The 26415-nt window shown below is 39.6% G+C and overlaps 1 protein-coding gene across 1 annotated transcript; it reads left to right on the top strand.

Annotated features, from left to right (window-relative positions):
- The first annotated feature begins 1735 nt into the window (after positions 1 to 1735).
- LOC137295214 (glutamate receptor ionotropic, delta-1-like) lies at positions 1736 to 16867 on the top strand. Its single transcript, XM_067826534.1, has 13 exons — positions 1736 to 1805; positions 4313 to 4432; positions 5280 to 5531; positions 6528 to 6724; positions 7314 to 7490; positions 7988 to 8068; positions 8297 to 8479; positions 9822 to 9922; positions 10864 to 10960; positions 12246 to 12573; positions 13855 to 14072; positions 15754 to 16019; positions 16657 to 16867. The coding sequence occupies exons 1-13, from the start codon at positions 1736 to 1738 to the stop codon at positions 16865 to 16867; spliced, it is 2301 nt and encodes a 766-aa protein (XP_067682635.1).
- Positions 16868 to 26415: the final 9548 nt, after the last annotated feature.

Genomic DNA, 26415 nt, shown 5'->3' with positions numbered 1-26415 from the left:
AGGTACTTGACTGGTTCATACCATCGTATCCCGTTTGCGTAGAACAATGCTCATGCTGTTGATCACTGTTTTGTCTGGTCCAGACTCGATTACTTAGAGAATGCTGCCATATAGCTGAAATATTGAGCGCGTCGTAAAACTAATCTCAGTCACTACAAACAGTATCCAGTGCTTGTGTTCGCACAGTGCCAAGTTCAGAATGGCAGACAACATCTTCCAGAAGACATGTAATAGGGAAAATGAGGAATCAAATGACAGATTTTCTGGTACTGAATCGATTATTTAACACCACAGCCATTCCTGTAACATTGCTGAGTGCGTCGGTAAACAAGCCAACCAAACAAATCTAATTCCTTAAGGAAGCTACCCTACATTTCATACAGTTCCAAATTTGAGTGAAAATAATAGAGTGAGTGAGTGAGTTTAGTTTTACGCCACACTCAGCAATATTACAGCTATATGGCGGCGGTCTGTAAATAATTCACCAAACAATCCAGTGATCAACAACATAAGCATCGATCTTCGCAGTTGGGAACCGATGACGTGTCAAACAAGTCAGCGAGCCTGACCACCCGATCCCGTTAGTTGACTCTTACGACAAGCATAGTTGCCTTTCATGGCAAGCATGGGTTGCTGAAGGCCTATTCTACCCCGGGACCTTCACGGGTCGAAAATAATTGTGATACAAGAGATTTGATATGAATGCCCAAGTTCCGTACTATTTACACACGACTTTTCTTGGCTTATACTTGCTCATACACCAGGTGAATGGAACACCGTGTCCTTGGCTGACCTGTTCCTTGTGTTCCAAGATTGTCAGGTGGTCATTTGGTTTGCCTTTGCATGTGTTTGCTTTACACCTATTATGATCATTTCTGCCCGACAGTGACTCAAAAACACATATTACAGACGGAGTCGCACACTTGTTGCATGATAATAATAACTATCTTTTTTTTAACAAGAATAAGAAATAAGCTTGTGTTGTTTGCTTTGCATCTTTAACTTTCTGTTTTAGTGTAGAAGTAAGTGCTAGTCGATAAACTGTGTACGTCGTCGACATCATATACAAGCTTACGCTGGGTGAGATATGAAATTGACAATTGACCATATCCTACCTTTAAGACATATGACTTTTAAAATGTAAAACATGCTGAGTTGATATGACAACCAGCTCGATAACACAAAGCATGTAAACTTAACGTAGGGGGCTGGGTTAACCTCTTTTGTTTATGAAATCGATTGCCACGACAGAAATGCAGCGTCATGTCATAACAAACCGTTCCGATAGGAACAGGAATATCGAGTACCACTTACAAATACAACTTTCACCCACACGGAGTTCCATGTAAATTAAACCTTTTCTTTCAATAAAATGATACTAGATTCTTTCCACATCGTGTTAGCGTAGATCCGCGGGATGTGAAGAATATTGTCAGATATACTGTGACTGTCATGATCCTTATTCACATTATTACGTTACAGGAATCAATAACACATATCGGTAACTTCCCCTCTGTGTTGACACAAGCTTCGCCGATGGTGTTGGTTTGCTACTTCTATGCGTAAGAGTTCACATATGCACGTTTCTAACATGGCGGTTCTATTGATTTTTTCCGTTACACCTTAATTATCCCTTTTGCTGGCTGTGTGTTTACTTTGCCGCTGAAACGTCAATCCTATAAGTGTGCCACTAAATGCATTGGGTAATTGAGATAGTGTCGACCATTGTGGCGTTATGGACGTTGCCGGCGTCGTTGCTGTTACTGTCCTCCTGCAGTATGCACAAGGGACACTGATTGAAATAGGTACGTGAACGTAGACGTCATAAATGCGTGACGTTACAGTAATGTCACATTGGATTTCTTTTCAATTCTGTATCCAGGTACAGGTAAACCCTTTTAAACTGTACATGCTTTGAGGGAGAACGTTTGAGTACGGTTCGGAGAGTTATCCAGATTAGTGGGCACCCAAGAGTGACAACGTTGCTTTTTAAAATTAACCGTTCTCTGGTGTCACGTTTTATTTCGTACATCAAAAATCAAAAAATATACTCATGTCATTGATACGGAAACGTTTCAGATACTCTGAAATGATATGAATTTCCAAATATTTTCCTGATATCATTTTATAGCAATAGCTGTGTGATAATAATTTACTAAAGTATGAGCATTTATGTGTGACATTAGATATTCTGACGGCCAATTTGGGTGATATGAGAGATTTTAAATATGTGATGACGTCTTTGGATGATAGTGGTTCCTCGGCCAAAGTTTGTTCGACATTCATACTGCGGCTGAGTCTAACAGTGGGAATTTGGGAGTCTGTTCGTTTCTTACAAAGGTGCCTCAGCAAGTTCCTGTATGTACGGATTAGTTATGTTAGGTCTCAGAAGTTCATTGCTGGTCATGGTACTGACTGATGTTGAGACGTGCATGGTGATAACAGGTGGTGTCGTCCTGAAATGCGGCGGGCTGTAAATAATCGAGTCTGGACCAGACAATTCAGTGAGCATCGATCTGCGCAGTTGGGAACCGATGACGTGTCAAACAAGTCAGCGAGCCTAACCACCCGATCCCGTTAGTCGCCTCTTAGGACAAGACTAGTTGCCTTTTACGGCAAACATGGGTTGCTGAAGGTCTAGTCTACACTGGACCTTCACGGATCGAACACTGCTTGTAAGTGGTATAGGCGACCAAATGCGTTTGCGACAGAGCAGCTAAGCTCCCTGGTTGGAAATATTAGTGCAGACTTGTTACGAGAGTGTATTTTGTGTAAATTGTATTATTGATTAAGTGATAATTATTATTGGGTCACAATGTTTAGAGTTTTGAGTGATAGTTATTATGGTTCACATTTCGTATCTTAAATGTTCTGTGTTATCAGTACTTTGGCAGCAGGCTTTAAGCCTTTAGAGTTACCTCCCTTTGTGTTTTGATTAAGTGTTGACTTCCGGGAGACAACGAAAAACAAGTCTACGTTGATGGCGATGGTAGCACATGTGCTTGAATATTCAAGAATCAGTGACTGTGTATACAGAGGCTGGTTGTGTTGACGACATGGACACACACAAACACAAACGGATTAACTGGAGTACATCATTCGGCCAAACATCAAACTGCCTGCCTTCGTCAAAGTTTGACCTACATATCACTGCCTGACCGCTGGCTGTGTAACATTCAATAATACTGTTTCTCACTCTCAAACCAAGACTTTGGGGAGAGGATCTTATATTTGTGACGTATTACTTTGGATTTGACTCAGTTGCATTGTACATGAAACTTCCATTGTGAATCTTGCCTTTGTTTGCTCAATATACAATGATTGAATATTTTGGACTTGTCAGTGTTAGATTTTGCTGGTTCTGAGGGGATTTCGTATACCTTTTGTCACAGCAAATAATTCACCTGAACAGACTGCACATTCTGAATTAGATCCCTGGCTGACCACATGTTTACTTTGACCTGATTTTTAACGCATACTCAGGTAACAACTTTACGTGTCTGGTTGTCAGAATTAACGATAGCAGGAACCATATTCTACGCTCAGGAATAGAACAGATAAATTTAGACTTCTGGAATTGTTGGAATGATACAACTGTGCGAATTCTTCTTGTCAGGAGGGTTCTGATGATGATGGGTCTTCTCGTCATTATCAATCTCATTTTTTTGTCAAAGTTCCACCTATACTGGACTAAACAGACGTATCTTCATTAAACTCTTGATGAAGACAAATTCACAGCTTGTTGCTTCAGTCTTAAAATATGGATAGCTGTGTAAAATTCTCACCTTAACCTGATCATGCAGATAGCCAGTTCCGTCAACATCCTCCACATGTTGTTCAAATGTAACAAGCAGATTTCTAAGCTGACTCATTACGAGTGAGTTCCCAGTGTCGTTTTAAGTCAAAGTACACTATCTTCTTACCACATTTTCTCAACTACGTCTGTACAATGTCTGTAACCGGCTTTATATCACATACGCATAAGGGCGTTGCTTATTACAGGATGTATGGTATCACACGTCTATACAAACCGGGTCAAGTCCCGAATCTGAACTGAAATCTGATAATTTCGTTTCTAGTAACAAAAGCTTCATGCTTTCTTTTTTTTCACTAATGGTACGCTACTTAGGAAAGACATGTTTCGATCACCTTGATTTTGTGACAGACATGTATTTTTGCTTAACATCAAATAGATGTCCAGTCCATCACACGTTTAAGAAAGACTACATCATGTCGTTCCGAAGAATAATATGATGATTGGTCCGATCACTGGAAGACATGGTGATAAGAGTGTTGTGTCCTTTGACTGCAGGAGTCGTGTCAGAAAATGATGACGCCATACAAGTCATCAAAAATAACGTGACACGTCAAGAAGGATGCGTACACTGGTTCCGGGAAAGACATGGGTCTATTTTCCAGAAAGCAGCACAACGTAAGTAGAAAATCCTCAGACAGGCGTTTCATGTGGCAGTAATTTCTGGTAATTTTGGGCGTAGTATAAGAGATGAAAGATGAAAGCTTCAACTAAATGCGACGCCTTAAATATCTGAAACTAGTTGTTTCAGTCTCGTATTAACTGTGAGGGAGTTTATTTTATGTCGCACACAGCAATATTCCAGCTGTGGGTTACTGAAGATCAAGTCTAACCCGAATCTTCACGAGTGACAATACTGGCGTAATCATCTGAATACATGAGAATTATCTGTGAGAGTGTCATAATTAACATTGCAACGGGTGTACGAGTCATTAATTATAATAGTGTACACTTATAGTGCGCTTACAGCATGCTTACGGCGCAAATATGGGGTAGTGATCCTTTGTATACTGTTTGACGCTCCAAACAGTAATAATATTGGAGGTGATGTTTGCAGATCTTCACGGTCTGCATTTATGGGATTTCAACATTTCAAAGGAAAATCCAACTACCATATATTACAGTATATTATGACAGATTTTGTTTGTTCATTTTTAACTATTGCTTAACTCGTAGCTAGCACTGCACACATATTTACAAAATGGATGCATCAAGAAAATCAGCAATGTGTCCAAGGTTTCAATACGTTAATATTGTGGACACAGTTGTAGTAAACACTTTGACCAATCGTGAAGGACATGGAGCTGTTGCTTTAAATAAGTGTTTGTATCTATCTATCTATCTATCTATCTATCTATCTATCTATCTATCTATCTATCTGTCTGTCTGTCTGTCTGTCTGTCTGTCTGTATATGGATTTGGCCAATAAATTGTCATTTTATTTCTGGAATTTTCATTTTGAAAGTTTCAAGCATGCAGAAAGACAACTTAGACATCATCATCGTGGCACCAGACCCAGCGAAAGGAAAGTCGATGGAAGTCATCTGTCCAGGGGCAGTTAATGAGGAGTTGTGCCTTGACTTCCATAGATATGACCTGTCATCGTGTGGGGCGTATCTCCTAGAACCCCACCTTCCGGACCAGCTCGGACAGACCAGTCAGGTTATCCACAAGCTCATGTGGACATCAGCGAAAATATTCAGTGACGGAGAGAACTGTGAGTATCTAACTTAATAACAGTCACGATTGACGAATAACAAATAACGAACCAGCTGCTGACTTCTGGCGCAAGTATTTCGACACAAAATGAGTATTTTGAGGTTTCCAGAATGTGAGAGATTAATCTTTAAGGAAAGAATAAAAATGCACTGTTATAGAAATGACGAACACAGATACCATACTGACTCTCTCTCTCTCTCTCTCTCTCTGTGGGTTTTGGTTTATGATCAGTATTTATTCAGTGTTTGGGAGAAGAATCTAAGACAAACAATATAAAGTAATAATAAGCCTCCTCGTTGTCCACAGACTGAAGGACAAAGAAAGGCGCTTACATGTACTTCCCGTCCTTATAGTGTTAGGGATATGTATGTTTATGTAGCAAAGACTTGATTATTTTGATTAACCCACATCTCAAAACGATCTCGATGAAAATCAATCGGGCTTTTAAAGCGTGATGCTACAATGCCAGTAAGTAAATATTTGAAGATTTAAAACTTGCAGGTTCATTCAGGATTTCCACAATCAAGCGTAGACTGGCAAGTGAACTGTGTAGTCTTGGTGTCAACACCAAAGTTGTCTTTGTGAAGACAACAAATCTTCAACATCATTGGAATCAATATTTCCCATGAAACGAATGTCGTGTATAAGTACATCAGTTTTCAAGGACTGAAAGCTGAATGTTAACTGAAAGCTCAAAGGAAATTTTAAAAGACAATAAACTATGCTCCTGACCTTTGGCATCATTGATCAAAATCAAGGACTGAATCCGAAACAAGATCAAGTCTTGATCTCCAGCAAAACATGCATGTTTTCTTGAATCTGTTAACACATGTCATCGTATCCCAGACTCCATTATTTACAGATCGTCGCCATATACATGAATATTCCTGAGTTTCCAAAGGTTTGAATGTCAGTATAATCAAATGCAACACATATATAATGTATATATAATTGTGTTGCAACTGGATGCATATTCATGATTTCCATTATTCAGGGTTTAATTCGCACAGAGTCGCAAATGAATTATCGCGACTTGGTGTCGACTCAGAACTTATCTTCGTGAAGAAAGACGGAAGTAACCTGATGTTCCTCGAACAAATCCTCAACACCATTGGAATGGATAGGATCAAACACAGGCTTAGGTTCGTTCTGATGTGTTCCCTACCACATGTCAAGAAAATACTCAGAGAGGTAAGTAAACCAAAAACCACATTTGTGTTCTTCCCTTAGACCACAGTGTCTCTCCATCTTAATCATCTTGTCCTATCTATTTCACCGACACCTCTAACAAAGCCGTTGCTGGCGCACAATACACAGTATTTATTTTACTCCATGGTTGAACTGTTGATAGCACTTCTCTCCTATCAAATTGACTGGAACATCTATTGTAATTCATCCACTGAGTTCTGTAGTGAAATTGCGTGATCATTGAACTGATTTGAATTCATATATACACGTAGTTGCCTATGGCTTGAGACTCACGTTTTTTGACGCATGTCACACTAAACTGACAAGTTCTTAATACATCGGATGACTTTTCTGAGAAAGGAATTTGCAATTGTGCATTCCGACCAGTACTCGGCAGTACAGCGTCAAGGAGCATCTGTAATTAGGTCTATTTATCTTCATTACTACATCCACTTTCACAAACATTGGATATACAACTGGCTACGATGAAAGTTAAGTATTCCTGTTTCAGAAGATATTTGATATTCTCTGATTGTGGCTGTTTCAACTTTATAAGTAACGAGGACTATATTGAACATGATGTAATCGGTAGGCTGAACAATGGGACAAGGCCTTTGGGCAGGGCTCCTTGCTCCGCCACTTCTCTCAGTGGCTGTTGCTCCTGTCTGGGTCGTCCTTGGGGGTCATAGAGGACATGGACCTGACGCTGGATCACCTCGCCGTCATGACTAGGTCATACCCGGATTTCGACTCCAGGGAGTTGTCGCAGGTTAGCAAGTTCTCGTTGATGTAAAAGGTCGAATATTGAATGAGTATCTTCAAGCAAGGACGTTTCAGTTATGCAGACCGATACTACCCACTTGGTATATTTTATGTCTAAGAATTTGAGTGCACTTTTTGCAACAAATAAGGCAATACTTCAGTCTGAGAACACAAACCTAATTTTGTAGCCGTGTAATGGCCTTACCCTAGTAGTTGTTTTACGAGAATGACAAATTACTACTTACCGTAAATGACGTTTTTTAAATACCAACTGATCACATCGTAAACACAATTTATCTCAACTGTATGTAACCTGCATCGGTTTGAACCTTTAACACCTTTAACTTAATTGCAAACTTCAACATACACACTGAAGACATAATACGCGCTACTAAACTTCGGAATGTCCAGTCTATGTTTTCACATGCCCATTGTGACTGGTGTTGATGTCTATGAAAGTGTACCCAGCTACCATGTAATGAAAAATGCTTGTCTTTATCTCAGAGGGTAGTGGACGCAGTGGAGGAAGTCCTATTGCTGAAGCACATATCCAGTAGATCAGATGCCAGGGACACCTTTCTGCAGGTAAGGGATGCAGTTGTCAAGGTTGCTTTGTAGTTAACGTAGAAGGTCCGGCGAGACTCCCCACGGTCAGCTAAGTCAGCGAACCTAACCACCAGATCCCATGAATCGCCTCTTACGACAAGCATGAGCTGACGGTCAATTCTCTCCCGTATCTTCTCTTGTGTAAAGAGAATAAATCGCTGCTGACAGGAACATAGAACAAAGACTGATATTAATTATTGTCTTCAGATTGTTAGAAGAGAGAACAACGCGAGAACACTCAACACATTGATACACACCCTGCTTTGGAAGCCTCAAGGCCGGAAGTTGTCTACAGTCCAACGCTGGTGGTTTGATGTTTCCCTCAATGATGTGTTCCCAAATCTGAAATTTGGATTAAACCAAAGAGAACTTCGAGCTGCAGCTCTTGAGGTATGTGTCATATATACTCTACTTTTCATGAACGGGATCACGATTTTGCAATGCAAACAGCTATTCAGGCAATGTGGTCTACTATACACTATATCTTTGTTTATTCGATGCTGGGTGTATATTTTTACGTAAACTGTTGGGATTCATGCATGAGGACAGAAGCACCTTAAGCCCCCATGATCCACAGTAAAGCGGGTTTATTCTTTTTGATGACATGTCTTTAATAATAAATTGCGTATTCACATCGCAATATGGAGGCAATTTCACCGATCCGATGTAACGTAGGTAGGTACCTGACTGTCGTTTGGCGGTTTCTTACACGTGAACTTCAGGCACTTAAAAACCTGCATCTTCATTCTTAAGGTGAAGGAATCTTGCTTTTGCTATCCGTTACTCTGAAAGACTAATGCACCAGGAGCAGGAATGTTGTTCCATACCTGTGTTTATTCAGTTTGAGGTTGTCCTTTTACAAATGGAGACGTCAGAGGTACCTCGAGACATGCACGTACTGCATGAGAAATACTGCCATGTAAACAAAATAATTTGGCGCCCGTTGGTCAGAACACACTTTAGCTATTTATGCTCAACCAGACCGTGATTTGCTGTGTTGCTCAATGCGATCAGAAAACAAAATAGTGTGGCGTTGTACGAAACCGCTTTAGCACTATGGCGGCCGAAGGTCTACGTTAAGGTATGGGTGTTACGATCATTTTAGCCTTAAGATCGCGTTGTACAACGGCACCATGCCGGTTGTCAGTGAGACGTTGAAGAATCAATGACGTCGACGTCAAATCGTGCATAGTTATATTCTACGTTCAATAAAAGACACCTTGCTCATCTCGTGAAGTATTCCCATTACCCGCCTCAGTCCTGCTGTACAAAGCAGGGCTTAGATTTTCGAAGCTCTCTTAGCGTTAAGATAGTCGTAGGTGCCATACATTAACATTAACTTACCACTCTAAGAGAGCTTCGAAAATCTAGGCCCAGGGCCCATATTCTCGAAACGTACAAAGCGACAAGAACTCTGAACTTTGATCGTCGCCAGTGTGTTAAGAATGGGCTTAAGAAGTTCGTAGGGCCACGAACTAACTAGTTTTAAACGTTCAGTCAACCGTGATTCCCTTGCCTAAACATGACTTTAAGGTAGTGTAAGGGCTGAGGTTGTTTTGTGCAACAGTACCCACAGCTTCAGAAAATACGTCACGTTAACACGTGACTATTTTTTGCGAACTTTGAGGTTCATGTCATGTTCATTATTGGATGTAGTTGCGTTATTTTGAAGTACAATAAGATTATACTCAATTAACGTTTTGTCATTACTGAATATTATTGCTTGTTTCAGTTTCTGCCGTTTGTAAAGAGGCATGAAATAAACGGGAAGCTAACGTTCACACACGCAGTCATCGACCTAGTCGACTACTTGAAAAGTGTTTTAAATTTTACGTACGTTTCGTTTTATATCTCTTGATGTCTAACCGTAGAGAAAATCTCGTCCAGTGTCATGTTGACGGCTGTTGTGATAGGACTGAATTAAACCTATTTATATCTTCTGTGATGACCTTTGAAGAGCATATATTACATTTGTTATCGAAGAAACTTCATCCATCAGAATACAAAATATTACATATCCATCTCGACAAGGGTACTTAGTATATGTATATAAATTAATTATTAATATATAAATTACACACACACACACACACACACACACACACACACACACACATATATATATATATATACATACAATTGTTCTCGTCACGATATGGCTGCAATATTGCCGTTGTGACACTACATATCATTTCACTCGATCGTTGGTCAACATTCGTCACATGTCAGTGTGTGAGTGAGTGAGTGAGTTTGGTTTTGCGCTGCCCTTGGCGATATTCGAGCAAAATCGTGGCCGAGGACACTAGGAATTAGCCTCTCTAACCGTACCGGCGTGAAGAATCGAACCCGGGTCTCCAGGGCGAATTAGTTGGTTTGTTGTATAATGCCGCGGTCAGCAATGTTCCAGTTATGTCCCGGCGGTTTCTAAATAATCGAGGATGGGCAAGGCAATCCACAGCATGAGCATCGATCTACGCAAGTTGGATACCGTGATACGTGTCAACCAAGTCAGCGAGTTTGATCCCTTTCGTAGCCTCTTACGACAAGCGTAGGTTGATGAAGACTATTGGTAGAGGTCCATTTCTGCTTGGGAGATGAGGTTTGGGTGACCTTAATGTGTGGTATGACTAATAGTGTGTCAATCAGGTTTAATCGGCATTTGGGGCTCTTGCCGTCGTCTAATTGTGCACATGTAGCCATGATATACAACTCTGACCTGAATGTAAAACACCATTGCCCCACAATTTCACCTGTAGGATGTTTTCTCTTTTCAGGTATTCTTTCACTGAACCAGCTGACGGAGAATGGGGACTTCCGACTTCAGGAGATTTCAGCAATTACACAGGGATGATTGGCATGCTGCAGAGACGGGTGTGCGATTTAATGCTTTAAGCAACAGTAACAAGTACATACTACAATCGCGATTCATAAACGGTCCAGATTTAACGGTGGTTAAACGCCGTGATGAACATTTCTTTAGTACTATGACGTCATGACAGTCACGTGGAAGGGGCGGAGGAATATTCTAGTGGTTAAGGCGTTCGTGGTCAAGCCGAAGTCTTGGGTTAGAATCCCAACATGAGTAAATGTGTCAAAGCCATTTCTGGTGTCCTCCGCCGCGTGTGCTGGGATATTGTTAAAAGCGGCGTAAAACTAAACTCACTCACTCATGTGGAAGGGGTAGCCCGACGTCACGAAGGTCTAAAAAAGTTAACACTTTTGCCAATCCTACTGCTTGACAAGTATTAGATGGGCCAGTGAACGCGTTTGTGACAAGCAGGCGGGGCAAGTAATTTGGACGAATACACTTGGTTGCTACAGGTAGATTGGCGATTAAATACGTGCAACACAGGCTGACCATCACGACAGGATTCGCATCAGGAAATTGAAATTTTCAATATTTAGACGACAACCTGCTTCCCTCATGTTTCAAATGGAATGTTCTGGAGGGCATTTCCATATATGCAAACTGGGGGCATTTGTCAGGTCGTGGCTCATCTGATACGTGTCAAGCAGTACTGTTACGCTGTTTTACCCAATCATCATCTAATGAATGCTGTATTCGAACCAAAGAAGTTTTGAAACTCTTAAAATATAATATGTCAAACTTAGACCACAGGGCGAAACGTGCACCCGTATTATCATTTAAACATGAATATTAGGAAACTGTGTAACATAGGAACGAATCAGATTCAGAAAGATTTTACGTCGCTTCTGGAAGTTTTAATCGAAATCACTACAATGGACATCAGAAATGAACTGCACATATTGTCCCCGTGTTGGGAAACGAACTAACATAGCAAACAAATACACAGTTGATACGAGACCCATGAAGATCCGGGTTAGAGTTGGTCTTCAGTAACCCATGTTTTCGGAAGAGGCGACAAACGGGATCGAGTGGATCGGAGCTCATGTTGTTGATGACTGGTCTAGAGTCGATCATTTACAGACCTCCGCCATATAGCCGGCATGTTGCTGAGTGCGGCGTAAAACTGAACTCACTCACGGTTAATACGACGTAAGACTTTAGAAAAACCCTTCTTCATGTCACCGCTTACATATCAGATTTATAATGCTTAATTGGATGCTATTTTAGCTATTATGTATCTTTGCATAAACAACATATCGATTATCTGTAACGGTTGTCTTATTCCAGGAAATAGACATAATTGCGGCTCCAGTGGGCTACACTTGGGAACGGGATCAGGTTGCGGACTTCCTACCAGCTATCCACGAGTCCTACAACGGGATAATCTTCAGGGATACTCGAGGCAGTTCTAAGCTTTCAAGTGCCCTGGCCGATCCATTCCGCTGGCAGGTGTATGCTGTGGGAGGGGCGACTCTACTGGGAGTTATTCTGCTTTACTTCGCAATAGAATGGAACAATCCATTCTACCAAGGAACAACATCTGTAGAGAAACAGTTGAAGCCACCAGGTGCTCTTGACACAGTGATGTATCTTTTTGGCTCCACGGTTCATCAAGGTAGGTTTGAGGTTCTTGTCGCGCGAATTTGGTTTTTAATCTTGCAACGGCAATTTCCCAATTGTTTGATCAGCATTCTAGATCTATTCAGTCATGAATGTAACACATAACTTAATGAATGACAACAAAAAGAAGTTCTAATCCATACAGTGGTTTATTTCATCTTTGGCAATATTCCAGTATTATGGCAGCGATTTATAGTAATCAAATCAAAGAAAATCGTCGTATCTCCCCGAGCAAGGGAAATAATGGGAATGAGTCCGTGAAGGGACTGTTTATAAATCCAACAAACAACAAAGAAATGTTTTAACAATTGTATTCTAAAATACCAAATAAGTATAAGGTATTACCTTGGCTGTGCCTAATACAATTACAATGATTATACCAATATCAGACAATGATGGTACCCCTCACCTCTCAGTACCAGTACCTCTCACTATATTCCCATGCAGGGAATAAAATCTTCACACACAGTGCTGGTATGCCCTCTTGTATGTGATGTATGTCAATGGCAATAGTTAGATCCTGTTATATACGACTCTCATGAAAACGGTCCTTGAAGCCTGTTCATAGTGGTTGGTGAAGTAGCTTAGTGGTTAAAGCGTTCGCTTGTCACGCCAAAGACCCGGGTTCGGTCCCCACATGGATACAATATGTAAAGCTAAATTATTTCCCGCCGTAATATTGCTGGAATATTTCTAAAAGCGGCGTAAAGCCGTACTTACTAACATTTCCAGATCATTCTATAATATTCTGTTTACCAGAACACGGCGGAAACCTCTAGAATTTTGTCTAAATAGAGTACACCACTGCCTCATGATGAATCTGTAGGTACAGTGTATAAAAGCTGCTTCACTTTCCGTCCTTGATGAACTCGAAGTGCGGAGTAATGTTTTGGCTGGGCAAGGTAGCATATGCATCGTCCAAACAAAATCTGCGTGGATAGCAAAAAGAAGATATTACGGTTAGTCTCAACTGGTATTGGAAAGCCTCACTGTGCTGTAGAGACTTTGATATGAAAGGAAGCTCGTATACCTGCAATAGTCGAGTTAAAGTTTGTTGCAACTAAGACATGAATTACTTTCGCCTATGCGCTAGGAGTATGCTCTGGGTGTATTCGGCAGATAGTCTTTGCGACAATGGCTATACCTGGTACAACAAGAAGCCAGTCGGGAAGAGATGGAAAGCTTGCGATATCTGAAGCCATATTCGTTTGATCCATGATTAATGATAATAGGTGACGTGTTTCTAATGGATTCAGTATTTATTTCCATCTTCCAGGAGGCGTCCATCTTCCTGAATCCAGTTCTGGACGGATCCTGATCAGCTTCTGGTGGATGTACATCATAGTGATGACAGCAGCCTACAGTGGCAATCTAATTGCAGCGCTCACGGTCACCAGAAAAACAACTACATATACAAGCTTTGATGACCTTTTCGAAATTTCGAACTTGAAGATCGGTCTAATTGGAGGGACAGTCCTACACGAAACTATCGAGGTGGGTAGAGAAAAGCGTACAAGATGCAGTGTAGTGTAACTGAAGGACAATTATTTTCAACATGATTTAAGAAAATGATACCCCTCAAAACAAAAAATGTAACATGTTGTTTGGAGTTTACATATTGACTGCACAAAAAAACCCTGATTCATCATTGCTCAATTACAGCAAAAGCATCAGTTAAACAATTTCCAAAACATGATTATCCAGAAAGTGTTGGGTAAAACCATATAAGAACCACTTGGTCAGAGCTACATGTGAGTATCTGGTGTGACCTCCATGAGCATCGAAAACATCTTAGAAGCGGTGACCCATAGAAGGAGGGAGATGCAGAATGCTCTCTTGAGGAATGTTTTGACTCTTGCTGAAATGCTGTGTGCAGTTGTCATGTGTGTTTGAAGTGGCGCATCACGCTAGCGCAAGTGTCGATCAAGAATATCGCATATATCCTCAATGGGGGACAAATCGGGTGATCGAGAAGGCCAAAGTAAAACCTCAACAAAGTCCTGTCCTGTCAAACATATGTAACGTAAGATCAAACATTGACATGCGCCAAAGATTAACCTTTTATTTTGTTGAAGGGAACGACGTGACCTTGAACTTGTCTTCTGGCAAATTGTCTGGCTTCCCATAACCATTTAGGCACTGTTGGGTCAGAGATTCGGTGCTGGCCAGGGAATTGGATTGTTGTGGATGATGCGGTCGCATAAAGGAAGATGTTCAACGTTTCTTTTTTCAAACGTTTTGTCGTCGGCAACCATTCCCACACATGTTGGGCCTTAGCATGGATTTGCTTGTGTCAAATATTTTCCTAAAATTCAAATTGATCCTCTGTCTGTTTTTGAAGAACACATTTTATTTTCAGAAATATTAAATTTGATACAAGGAATCCGTTAAAGAATATAGTCAATAGATTTGAGAAAGGCGTAATGAACGACACAGATTGAGGGAGAAGAAGGTACCTATTAAATATATCAGAACAATTCGACACATGGAAGGAACAACTTTGCACAGTTTTCTTTTTAGAAAATATCATAAAAATTGGTTTGAATGATTGTTTAGAATAGCAGGGGGTAGCATGAATTTGGTGTGGCGCCACTGGTTGTTTGTTTGTATGTGTGGGTGTGGGTGGGGGAGCGGTTTGAGATCTCATATCTCTCACCTCCCTGGAGTAAATGACCTGTCCTTTATTGTCCCTTGAGATGATGATATATGCTATATTATAAGTTGTTCACTGGTGTCACGGACATGATATACCGTCTAAGTTTGTTAAGTATTTATCTCATCGAACACCTCAAAGTTAATTTTGAACTGTTTGGTATTGGATCATAACACTTAGTACCGCAATTAGGCAATTAGACAACCGGCAATGACAGACAAGAAAAAATAGAGTTATCTCCCTTACATCGATATGTATCCGCAAAACTGTTATATCCGTACCCCATGTTTGATTCTAACACGAAAAACCAGGTAGTACATTAAAACAAAACAAAAAAACCCACCCAAAACAAACAAACAAACAACAAGAAGAAAAAAAAACCCAAAACAGAAGAGCTCTCACTCAAATCAGAAAACGACAGTTATTTGCCTGAGGGGAGATGACACTGTTTATAACAGTAAGGTGGACTTTCATTAGACGGTAACAAGTCGTAGCCTGTAAATAACGTATGTGTCTCTACAGACTTCCAACGACAGCCTAATAGTGGAGATACGGGAAAAGATAGAGGCCTCTGAACAGATAGACAAAGACGTCCGCCATCACAATCCCGCGGTCCATATGGAAAAGGTTATGACAGAGACTTATGCCTTCCTGCACGACATCACTGAACTAGCAATGTTCATGAAAATCTCATGTGACGTTTATATACTGAAGGAAAAAATTGTACCCCTGGACCACAGTCTCCTCCTGCCACAAGGTTCTCCACTTACAGACATGTTCACAAACGAGTAAGTAGAGTGTACATATATCGAATGTCTTCTCTGGACACAGAAAAGTTCTGTATATGGAGATATTATAAGTTGTTCACTGGGGTTCACATCGGTTGATGCATCCTCTATGTTTGTTTGGGTTCCCCGAGCTCGATGGGTACATGTACCCACTGGCCCCGAGAGACAAGTGAACAACATATTTACCTTGCTGAACACCTTAATGTTAATTTTGAACTCTTTGAAGCACAGGTAGTGGATCACAATAAGAAGAACCAGACTTAAGCTACAGTCCATACACTACTAACCCAAAGTACCAAACAAATGTCATACAGCTCTGCAGTTCCAGCGTTTAAATAGAAAAATGTTACTCGCTTGAAAGTGGGGTACATTTTTTGCCTAAGCCAATCAGAAAACGACATTTATGTGTGAGGGAAGATAATGGTGCATGTTCCATGCATATTTATCGGGATGTGGGAACTGAAAATATGGTACATACCTGTATTGAATCATAATCAAAGACTATGGGGTTAATTAACTGGTCAAAGCAGTCACAGTCAGGCCCATGAGTAGATTCAGAGTGTTAACCTCATCTATCTGATGTTGCTGGAACATATTTATATTATATATGATACAGTTCAGTTCTTTCTTATACCAGAATCACCAGGGTGCAGGAAATAGGCCTGATGGAGTACTGGCTGAGGAAGTGGAAACCCTCTCAGGATAATAGTACATGTCCTTCCATTGAGAAGGGGGCCAAGCCTGTCGGCTTGGAGAAATTGGCTTCAGCGCTGCTTGCCCTCGGGGCTGGGATATTGTGTTCGGGTGTGTGTCTTCTCGTTGAGCTGGTCGTCAACGCATCAACGTAACGCCTTTGTGACCATCGTTTCCAAAACGAAGGACGATCGGCGCCTTAGTATGGGAAAGACTTATCGCTACGGTTTCATTGCATTCTGACCTATACTACGAGGCCCAATCAATGGTCGGACGTGTGTCTTCTCGTTGTGGTCTTGGTTGAAGTATCAACGTATCAATCTGCGTCTTCGTATGGTAAACTCTCAACTTTGCGGTGGAATTGCATTCTGATCTAATCAGTGGTCAGGTATGTGTCTTCTCGTTGAGCTGGTGCTGATGCCATCAACGAAACTCCTGTGAGACGAAGAGTTCCAAAACGAAGGACAATAGGCGTCTTGAGTTGAAAACACCATCTCTGCGGTTTGATCGCATTCTGGCCTGTACCACAATATCTAATCAACGTTCGGGCAGGTTTTGTCTCGTTGAACTGGTCGTCAAGGCATCAGGATAACTCCTAACAGGCTAACGTCTCTGCGGTTTCATCACATTCTGATCCATACCACAAGATCTAATCAATCCAAATTTTTAATTTGAACCTATGACTGTTTGATGGATATGTTGTTACCTGTGATTTTAAAGTCGCTGTAATGATAATTCAAGTGCGGGCAATGCTTAAGTGGGATTAATGTACACGTCAATACGAGTTCGACATATCGGAAGATGCTTTGCGTCTCATGTTAATGATTATATCATCCTTCTCAGCAACGAAAGAGGGCAATGTCCTGTTATGTGCTCGATGTCCATTGAAGTAGATCGTGGCACTTTGCGAGACTTTAGTACATTAGGTGACAAAGACTTTAGTACATTAGGTGACAAACGTTTTACGGCTATCGCAATAGCACTGTTACAAAGGGCTTGCCCTGGCTTATACTCGACATACGCTGTCTGACTAAAAACATCGATGACATACAACAGTGTAAAAAAAGCGACTTGGACTATGTTGCATGAATAGCACGTATATACGAGCAGAAAAACATGGTAGTGCACTTGTTCCACTCAAGTGAAGTTATATTTCGCGGTCGCGCAATTGGGAACCAGACCTAGCTCTTAACTACATGCATGCCACCGGAAATCTATTACCGAAAGTAGCACCTCACGAAACTTACGGGCCCTATATATTGCAACATTTGTTACGACAGGATGCTTATACAGTTGTTGCTGTTCTTTATTTTCACATGTCAAATAATCAGTATTTGTTAGGTATTGAATGTACCCGTGAAGGTCTCGGTGTAGAATAGGCCTTCAGAAACCCATGCTTGCCATAAAAGGCGACTATGCTTGTCGTAAGAGGCGACTAACGGGATCGGGTGGTCAGGCTTGCTGACTTGGTTGGCACATGTCATCGGTTCCCAATTGCGAAGATCGATGCTCATGTTGCTGATCACTGGATTGTCTGGTCCAGACTCGATTATTTATAGATCACCGCCATATAGCTGTAATATTGCTGTGTGCGGCGTAAAACTAAACACGATTGAACATCGATCTGGAGTGGGGTTAAATGGAGAAATGCCGGAGTGCTATTGCCCTGAGATGTTTGAATGCAGACTGAAAAGTTCAGCAGGCCGTACACGTTTGCTTGTAGTTTACTGTTACATTCGGGGGTCATGCAAAGTATGCAACTGAAGTTTCTTCATATTAAAAGATCCTGGATCATACAGTTAAGAGATTGGGGTCATCAGCATGAGTTTACGATGGGTCAGCGACGCAATCACCCGGTGCCGTAAGTCGCTTCATAACAAGCAGGAGCTGCTGGAAACCTGCTGGAAACCGGATCTTCATGATGGTGGTATTAGCACCATAAGCATCGTATACGCAGACATGAACGAACCCGATACTATATGTCTCCTGCTGTGGCATTACAGCTGGATTCATTAAATACACTGAACGTCTTGTTCAAAGTGTATCGAGCTGTTGATCCTTTCAAACTCTTTTCAGAATGACGACTAACGGGATCGGGTGGTCAGACTCGCAGACTTGGTTGACACATGTCATCGTATCCGATTATGTGGCCGATACTCATGGTTTTGATATTAAATAGTCTTGTCCAGACTCAACTATTTACAGACTGCCGTAGCTAGATCGTTCCCGCGTCTAATACATGTGGTGTTAAATATGCGTCAACTTGTTTAACATTCTGCACATATTTGTAAACGTTATCAACATTCGACCATTTTTGTGTTATGTATGCCAGTCTTAGTAAAGGACGCCATAGAATGTAACCATTGAACTAAATGTTGAAAAGTTTACAGTGGGCGAATAACACTTCTCTCATAATCTGTCTTCCCGCGGTTATTTGTACCAGCTGATGTTGTGATGTTTACTGAATTTTAAAATTAGAATTACACTGTTATTGGTAGCATCAGGCATTTTGGAAAGCCTTGTGATTTATTAATATAATCAATAATACTTTCATTGGCCACTATTACACAGCGGCTCCAGTTTTGATAAAACTCGGTCCTCCATTGAAGTAAGCCATTAGCATTGAAAATGCAGGTTGAATCCATCTCTCTCCGTAAAATGTCGGACTGGTTCAGTTTGTCTTTATTTCTGCATTTGTTTTATTGTTGTGTATATTTCAACGATTGCTCTATATTGCCACTGCGTACCTTGGTAACTTCATTTTTTCCGTATTTCTATACATTTGTAAACACTTTAAGATGCATTTGCATTCCCGAACTAGTATTCGCGGTTGAAGTTTGTCAGTAGGATATGGACATTGTCAAAAATATCAACTGGAAACAAATTCCATTGTTTGATTGTTCTGCATTTGTAGCTTTATTATAATTAAAATATTTTATGAGAAGAAACTGAAGGTCACTGTTTATGGATTGTCTGACCATGACTTGACGATTTGCAGACCGCTGCGATGCATTTGATTTCTGAGTGGCACTGTCCATGTGAGTTTTCTATTATGTGTTTTTAAATTGTTGCGATGCATTTGATTTCTGAGTGCCACTGTCCATGTGAGTTTTATGTTATGTTTTATTTTTATTTCTAAAGATGTTGAACATTGTACAGGATGCTAAATATAGTCTGTCCTTACAGGTCAGACGTAAACCATATAGGGCACTTAGTAAAGTCAACTCAACAGGGGATTTGGTGAAATCTAACCGTACTGGGAATTCAGTGCAATTTCAATCAGCAGCGCATTCACCGGAGTGTAATTTTAGACAGTTTTTAGTAACGTCACTCCGACCAGAAACTACAGTGTGTCTCCGTGTCACATGAGCATCACTACTTGGTTCTCGAGAGTCCGGCGTACCCATATGGGTAAATGTTAACATATCTGTACATGATAATAAGCAGCCCCTTGCAGTAGCTGAGCAGACTCGAAGTGCAGTAAAATCTCTAAAATAAAAATGCTAAAAACTAGAACAGAACTCTTTCTTCTTGGTATGCAAGCAGTTGTATTTGAACAGTTCACGTGCCAAGCAATTATAGTTTCCGGATTTTAAAATATAATTCTTTATCGAATTAAAGAGCAAATATTGTTACAATTAATAAGAAAAATCCCTTCAACATTTGTATTTACATTCCTTAAACATTTGGTGCGAGTACTTATTACTTACAAAACTTTGGGCAACATTATGTCGAGACAGATTTGTTGGAAACAACGTAACGCCATCCTAAATGTTTCACCCCACGCAGTTTCTCCCAAGTCACTGAATTCCGGTTCGGAATGTTAACCAGACCATGAACACTAAAACCTCTAAATCAGTATACTGAAGACGCACTCGAAATAGGTAAACACAAATGAGCTAACAGTTAGCTCAAAACCACTGAAGGAAATTATTTCTCTGCATACAATATTTGTTGTAAGTGTACATCCCACACAGTTCTTAGGACAAGCGAGTTAGTATAGTTACCAATGTATGCACGTGTCACAGGCTTATCGTTATCAAGTAGTTCTTTCTTCTGACGATATGTTTCTCAGTAGGGGTTCTGGACGAAAGAAGTCCACAGATCCAAAAGAACATATTAACACATCGCTGATTGACTGACTGACGAGTTTGGTTTGCGCCACTTTCAGCAATATTCCAGCACCATCACGACGGGGGATACCAGAAATGGGCTTCACACACTGTGCACATGTGGGGATTCGATGTTTTTCTGTCCATCGATGATCCTATAGAATGGACGTATAACATTATCAAGTCTCGATATGGCTGAACTATTACTGACGTGATCTAAATCAAACTCACTCACTGTATAGTTTGGGCCAGTGTGTCTGACAGACAGAATGACACATAAATACCATTTTAATATCAAAATCCAATGTTCAAAATCACGACAACCTGAACACCTGGTGTTATCACATATCTTGCTTACATGGATTTCCTGATTGGCTCTATGAGGTATAGATGTCAAGCATATTTGAATGCTCATGGTGGACATACGCGTTATTGCTGTGTGGATTTCATTCTGGCCGTTCTCTTACTGTGACCTCATTAGAATGTGTGCACCAGAAAGGTATGCCATGTACCATTTGCAGTCCTTGTATGGAATTGTTTTCTGGCAATATTTTAAAAGTCATAAAAATATTGGTCAATCACACTAACCTTTGCTTTTGTATATACAACGAATTGAATCTGTGTTATCCTTAAATTGAGGGCTCTTGTTTGACCTCTAAACGTGTGATGCTTTCAAATATGGTAGGAATAGGCAGTTCCATTGATCTCTTCATACTACGTATTTATGACACCACATGACAACAGCGTTTTGTTTTAGCATGTCATGACTAAATTTTAGTGTATGTGTGATGTGAAGCCCTCTGCGGACATGCATGTTAACTGTCCAAGCACGGGAGAAGAACCGTTGGGATGAACAAGCCTTCTGATAAATAAACTATAAAATTTTCTTGTGATTGCGATACCGGGTGCCATAGCACTATGACCTTTTACAATTAGCCTATGTGTGACGTGAAGCGGTATATAGGCCTGTCTGGAAACTGGTCAAACATGGTAGAGGAATAGTTCACATGAGCAAGTTATCCTGATTAACAAGCTTTTGAAATTAGTTCGAATTCTGTTCTTGGGATTATTGCTCCATGGGGTGATTTCCGAACCGAAACGCCAAGGAACACCCGGACATAAGTAGATAACTACACACAATCAATGGGTTATATCGATACACAAAGAAGTAGGTTCAAAATCACAATGGCGGTACACTTTGTGAAATACAACATACATGTACGTGGCAAATAATACATCCACGTGTGTGTTCTAGTTCAGAGCCTTTTAACTGCAGTCACTCAAAGCGATAAGGCCAACATGGAAGGGAAAGTAGGTCTCTCTGATGAGAGGGCAGTCATTTTGGTCGTATTGCTTTGGCGGGCAAGGAAATACGTTCTGGATGAACAATGAATGACACTGGCAGGTACGTCAGCAACGTTGCAACTGCAACGCTGTTAGCTGCGGTTGATCTTTGAAGAGATGAAACCTTGGCTTGTTCCATAAAACAACTGCAGCACCAAGGTAATCGTAACTCTAATACTTTAACATATACTGAACAACAAAAGAAACGCATTTTCTAAAATAGAAGACATACACATATATACATAAACGCTTACTTTTGTGAGATTTCAATTTTCGAAACTTGCGTTTCTTTTGCTGTACGATATATACTGGACAAAATATGTTAGGGATATTGGTATTTCTATGACTGATATTTTATCTGTATGTCAATGAATAAATACATCATTATAAATAATTTCAAAATTTACAAATATCCTTCACTATTTTTGTCCAGTATAGATTAACGATTAACGACAATCGCGTTGGTTGGGACGAGGACATTCTGTTACCGAAGAGCAGACAACAGTAAACATCACCCTGCAACCTTTGATAACTAGAAATAGACAGCGAAATAATCCATCCGTACGATTGAGTGCTAGAATCTGTATTTTACTGAGAAAGTGTAATCCCATGTATAACATACGTTACGCATGAGAATTGTTCTAAATAACAACAATGGGTCTTATAATAAGATGGCTGGTCAAAAAACTCTAGGCCTGCAACCTCTTGCCTGGTGACACCAAATAATCTTAGGAGTGTGTTGGACAGTGTTCTTTATCAGCATTTCCAGGTATTTTACTCAAATAGATCAACTAGGTCGAAAGCATCAGGTCGTTCAAGCATACTGGGGTATACATATGAGTACAACGTTAGAGATGTTGAGATGTTGCGTGGATTGGTACTCATGCTGTTGTAAATAATTGAGTCTGAACCTGATAATCTACTGATTAACAAGCATGAGCATTGGCCTACGCAATCGGGACACGATGACATGTGTCAACCATGTCAGTGAGCCTGACCATCCGATCCAGTTAGTCGCCTCTTACGACAAGCATAGATTTCTGAAGATCAAGACTAACAGGGGATGCTTAAGTTCCAAAGTATTATGAACTTTCCTGGTCATTTTATACTTTCCAGCTCTTACGGCAGGAATAACGTTCTGAATATCAGTACTAACTTGGGTCTTTAAGGGCCATAAACGCACCAGATCACTTAAGACTTGTCTTGCAATACACGTTCACATTCACGCAGCTGGTAATTAAAGCAAAACGGTTATTGGTCCTGAACGTGAAACAACGACTCATAAAGGGCCAATACCCAATACCCTTGAAGTAGTATGAATCAATCATGTTGCCGGCTGAGTAGACAATGGTCATTTGTTGCTATACTGATGGAATTGTCAACATGCTTGGAATGAAAATCTGTTTCCAGCTCTCAGTTATGAACTGAATTGCAATGGAAGTAATGTCTCCGAAAGTAGATGGTGTCAAGTTCAGACTTTCGCTGTCTAAGCTGAGAAGTGTAGAAATGTTCACCAACTAATGATTCCTTGTGCATCTAATCATCCCTCATTCCATCAAAAATTCGTCTGTGGCTTGGTAATGCTATCTGGTTTAGTATGTTGTAAATTTGTACAATAAACGAATTTATCATTGACAGAAGTAATATTTGTAGATACCCATCAGCAGTAGTAGCAATTCTATCTGGTTTAGTATGTTGTAAATTTGTACAATAAACGAATTTATCATTGACAGAAGTAATATTTGTAGATACCCATCAGCAGTAGCAGCAATTCTATCTGGTTTAGTATGTTGTAAATTTGTACAATAAACGAATTTATCATTGACAGAAGTAATATTTGTAGATACCCATCAGCAGTAGCAGCAATTCTATCTGGTTTAGTATGTTGTAAATTTGTACAATAAACGAATTTATCATTGACAGAAGTAATATTTGTAGATACCCATCAGCAGTAGCAGCAATTCTATCTGGCTTAGTATGTTGTAAATGTGTACAATAAACGAATTTATCATTGACAGAAGTAATATTTATAGACACCCATCAGCAGTAGTAGCAATTCTATCTGGTTTAGTATGTTGTAAATTTGTACAATAAACGAATTTATCATTGACAGAAGTAATATTTGCAGACACCCATCAGCAGTAGCAGCAATTCTATCTGGCTTAGTATGTTGTAAATTTGTACAATAAACGAATTTATCATTGACAGAAGTAATATTTGTAGATACCCATCAGCAGTAGTAGCAATTCTATCTGGTTTAGTATGTTGTAAATTTGTACAATAAACGAATTTATCATTGACAGAAGTAATATTTGTAGATACCCATCAGCAGTAGTAGCAATTCTATCTTGTTTAGTATGTTGTAAATTTGTACAATAAACGAATTTATCATTGACAGAAGTAATATTTGTAGACACCCATCAGCAGTAGTAGCAATTCTATCTGGTTTAGTATGTTGTAAATTTGTACAATAAACGAATTTATCATTGACAGAAGTAATATTTGTAGATACCCATCAGCAGTAGCAGCAATTCTATCTGGTTTAGTATGTTGTAAATTTGTACAATAAACGAATTTATCATTGACAGAAGTAATATTTGTAGACACCCATCAGCAGTAGTAGCAATTCTATCTGGTTTAGTATGTTGTAAATTTGTACAATAAACGAATTTATCATTGACAGAAGTAATATTTGTAGACACCCATCAGCAGCAGTAGCAATTCTATCTGGCTTAGTATGTTGTAAATTTGTACAATAAACGAATTTATCATTGACAGAAGTAATATTTGCAGACACCCATCAGCAGTAGCAGCAATTCTATCTGGCTTAGTATGTTGTAAATTTGTACAATAAACGAATTTATCATTGACAGAAGTAATATTTGTAGATACCCATCAGCAGTAGCAGCAGTTCTATCTGGTTTAGTATGTTGTAAATTTGTACAATAAACGAATTTATCATTGACAGAAGTAATATTTGTAGACACCCATCAGCAGTAGTAGCAATTCTATCTGGTTTAGTATGTTGTAAATTTGTACAATAAACGAATTTATCATTGACAGAAGTAATATTTGTAGACACCCATCAGCAGTAGTAGCAATTCTATCTGGTTTAGTATGTTGTAAATTTGTACAATAAACGAATTTATCATTGACAGAAGTAATATTTCTAGACACCCATCAGCAGTAGTAGCAATTCTTTCTGGTTTCGTATGTTGTAAATTTGTACAATAAACGAATTTATCATTGACAGAAGTAATATTTGTAGACACCCATCAGCAGTAGTAGCAATTCTATCTGGCTTAGTATGTTGTAAATTTGTACAATAAACGAATTTATCATTGACAGAAGTAATATTTGTAGACACCCATCAGCAGTAGTAGCAATTCTATCTGGTTTAGTATGTTGTAAATTTGTACAATAAACGAATTTATCATTGACAGAAGTAATAATTGTAGACACCCATCAGCAGTAGTAGCAATTCTATCTGGTTTAGTATGTTGTAAATTTGTACAATAAACGAATTTATCATTGACAGAAGTAATATTTGTAGACACCCATCAGCAGTAGTAGCAATTCTATCTGGCTTAGTATGTTGTAAATTTGTACAATAAACGAATTTATCATTGACAGAAGTAATATTTGTAGATACCCATCAGCAGTAGTAGCAATTCTATCTGGCTCAGTATGTTGTAAATGTGTACAATAAACGAATTTATCATTGACAGAAGTAATATTTGTAGACACCCATCAGCAGTAGTAGCAATTCTATCTGGTTTAGTATGTTGTAAATTTGTACAATAAACGAATTTATCATTGACAGAAGTAATATTTGTAGACACCCATCAGCAGTAGTAGCAATTCTATCTGGCTTAGTATGTTGTAAATTTGTACAATAAACGAATTTATCATTGACAGAAGTAATATTTGTAGATACCCATCAGCAGTAGTAGCAATTCTATCTGGTTTAGTATGTTGTAAATTTGTACAATAAACGAATTTATCATTGACAGAAGTAATATTTGTAGACACCCATCAGCAGTAGTAGCAATTCTATCTGGTTTAGTATGTTGTAAATTTGTACAATAAACGAATTTATCATTGACAGAAGTAATATTTGTAGACACCCATCAGCAGTAGTAGCAATTCTATCTGGTTTAGTATGTTGTAAATTTGTACAATAAACGAATTTATCATTGACAGAAGTAATATTTGTAGACACCCATCAGCAGTAGTAGCAATTCTAT

Source organism: Haliotis asinina, chromosome 8, assembly GCF_037392515.1.
Source record: "Haliotis asinina isolate JCU_RB_2024 chromosome 8, JCU_Hal_asi_v2, whole genome shotgun sequence".
NCBI classification, from domain to species: Eukaryota; Metazoa; Mollusca; class Gastropoda; order Lepetellida; family Haliotidae; genus Haliotis; species Haliotis asinina.
Note: the sequence above shows the minus strand (reverse complement) of the source record. Positions and strands in the feature narration are given on the sequence as shown.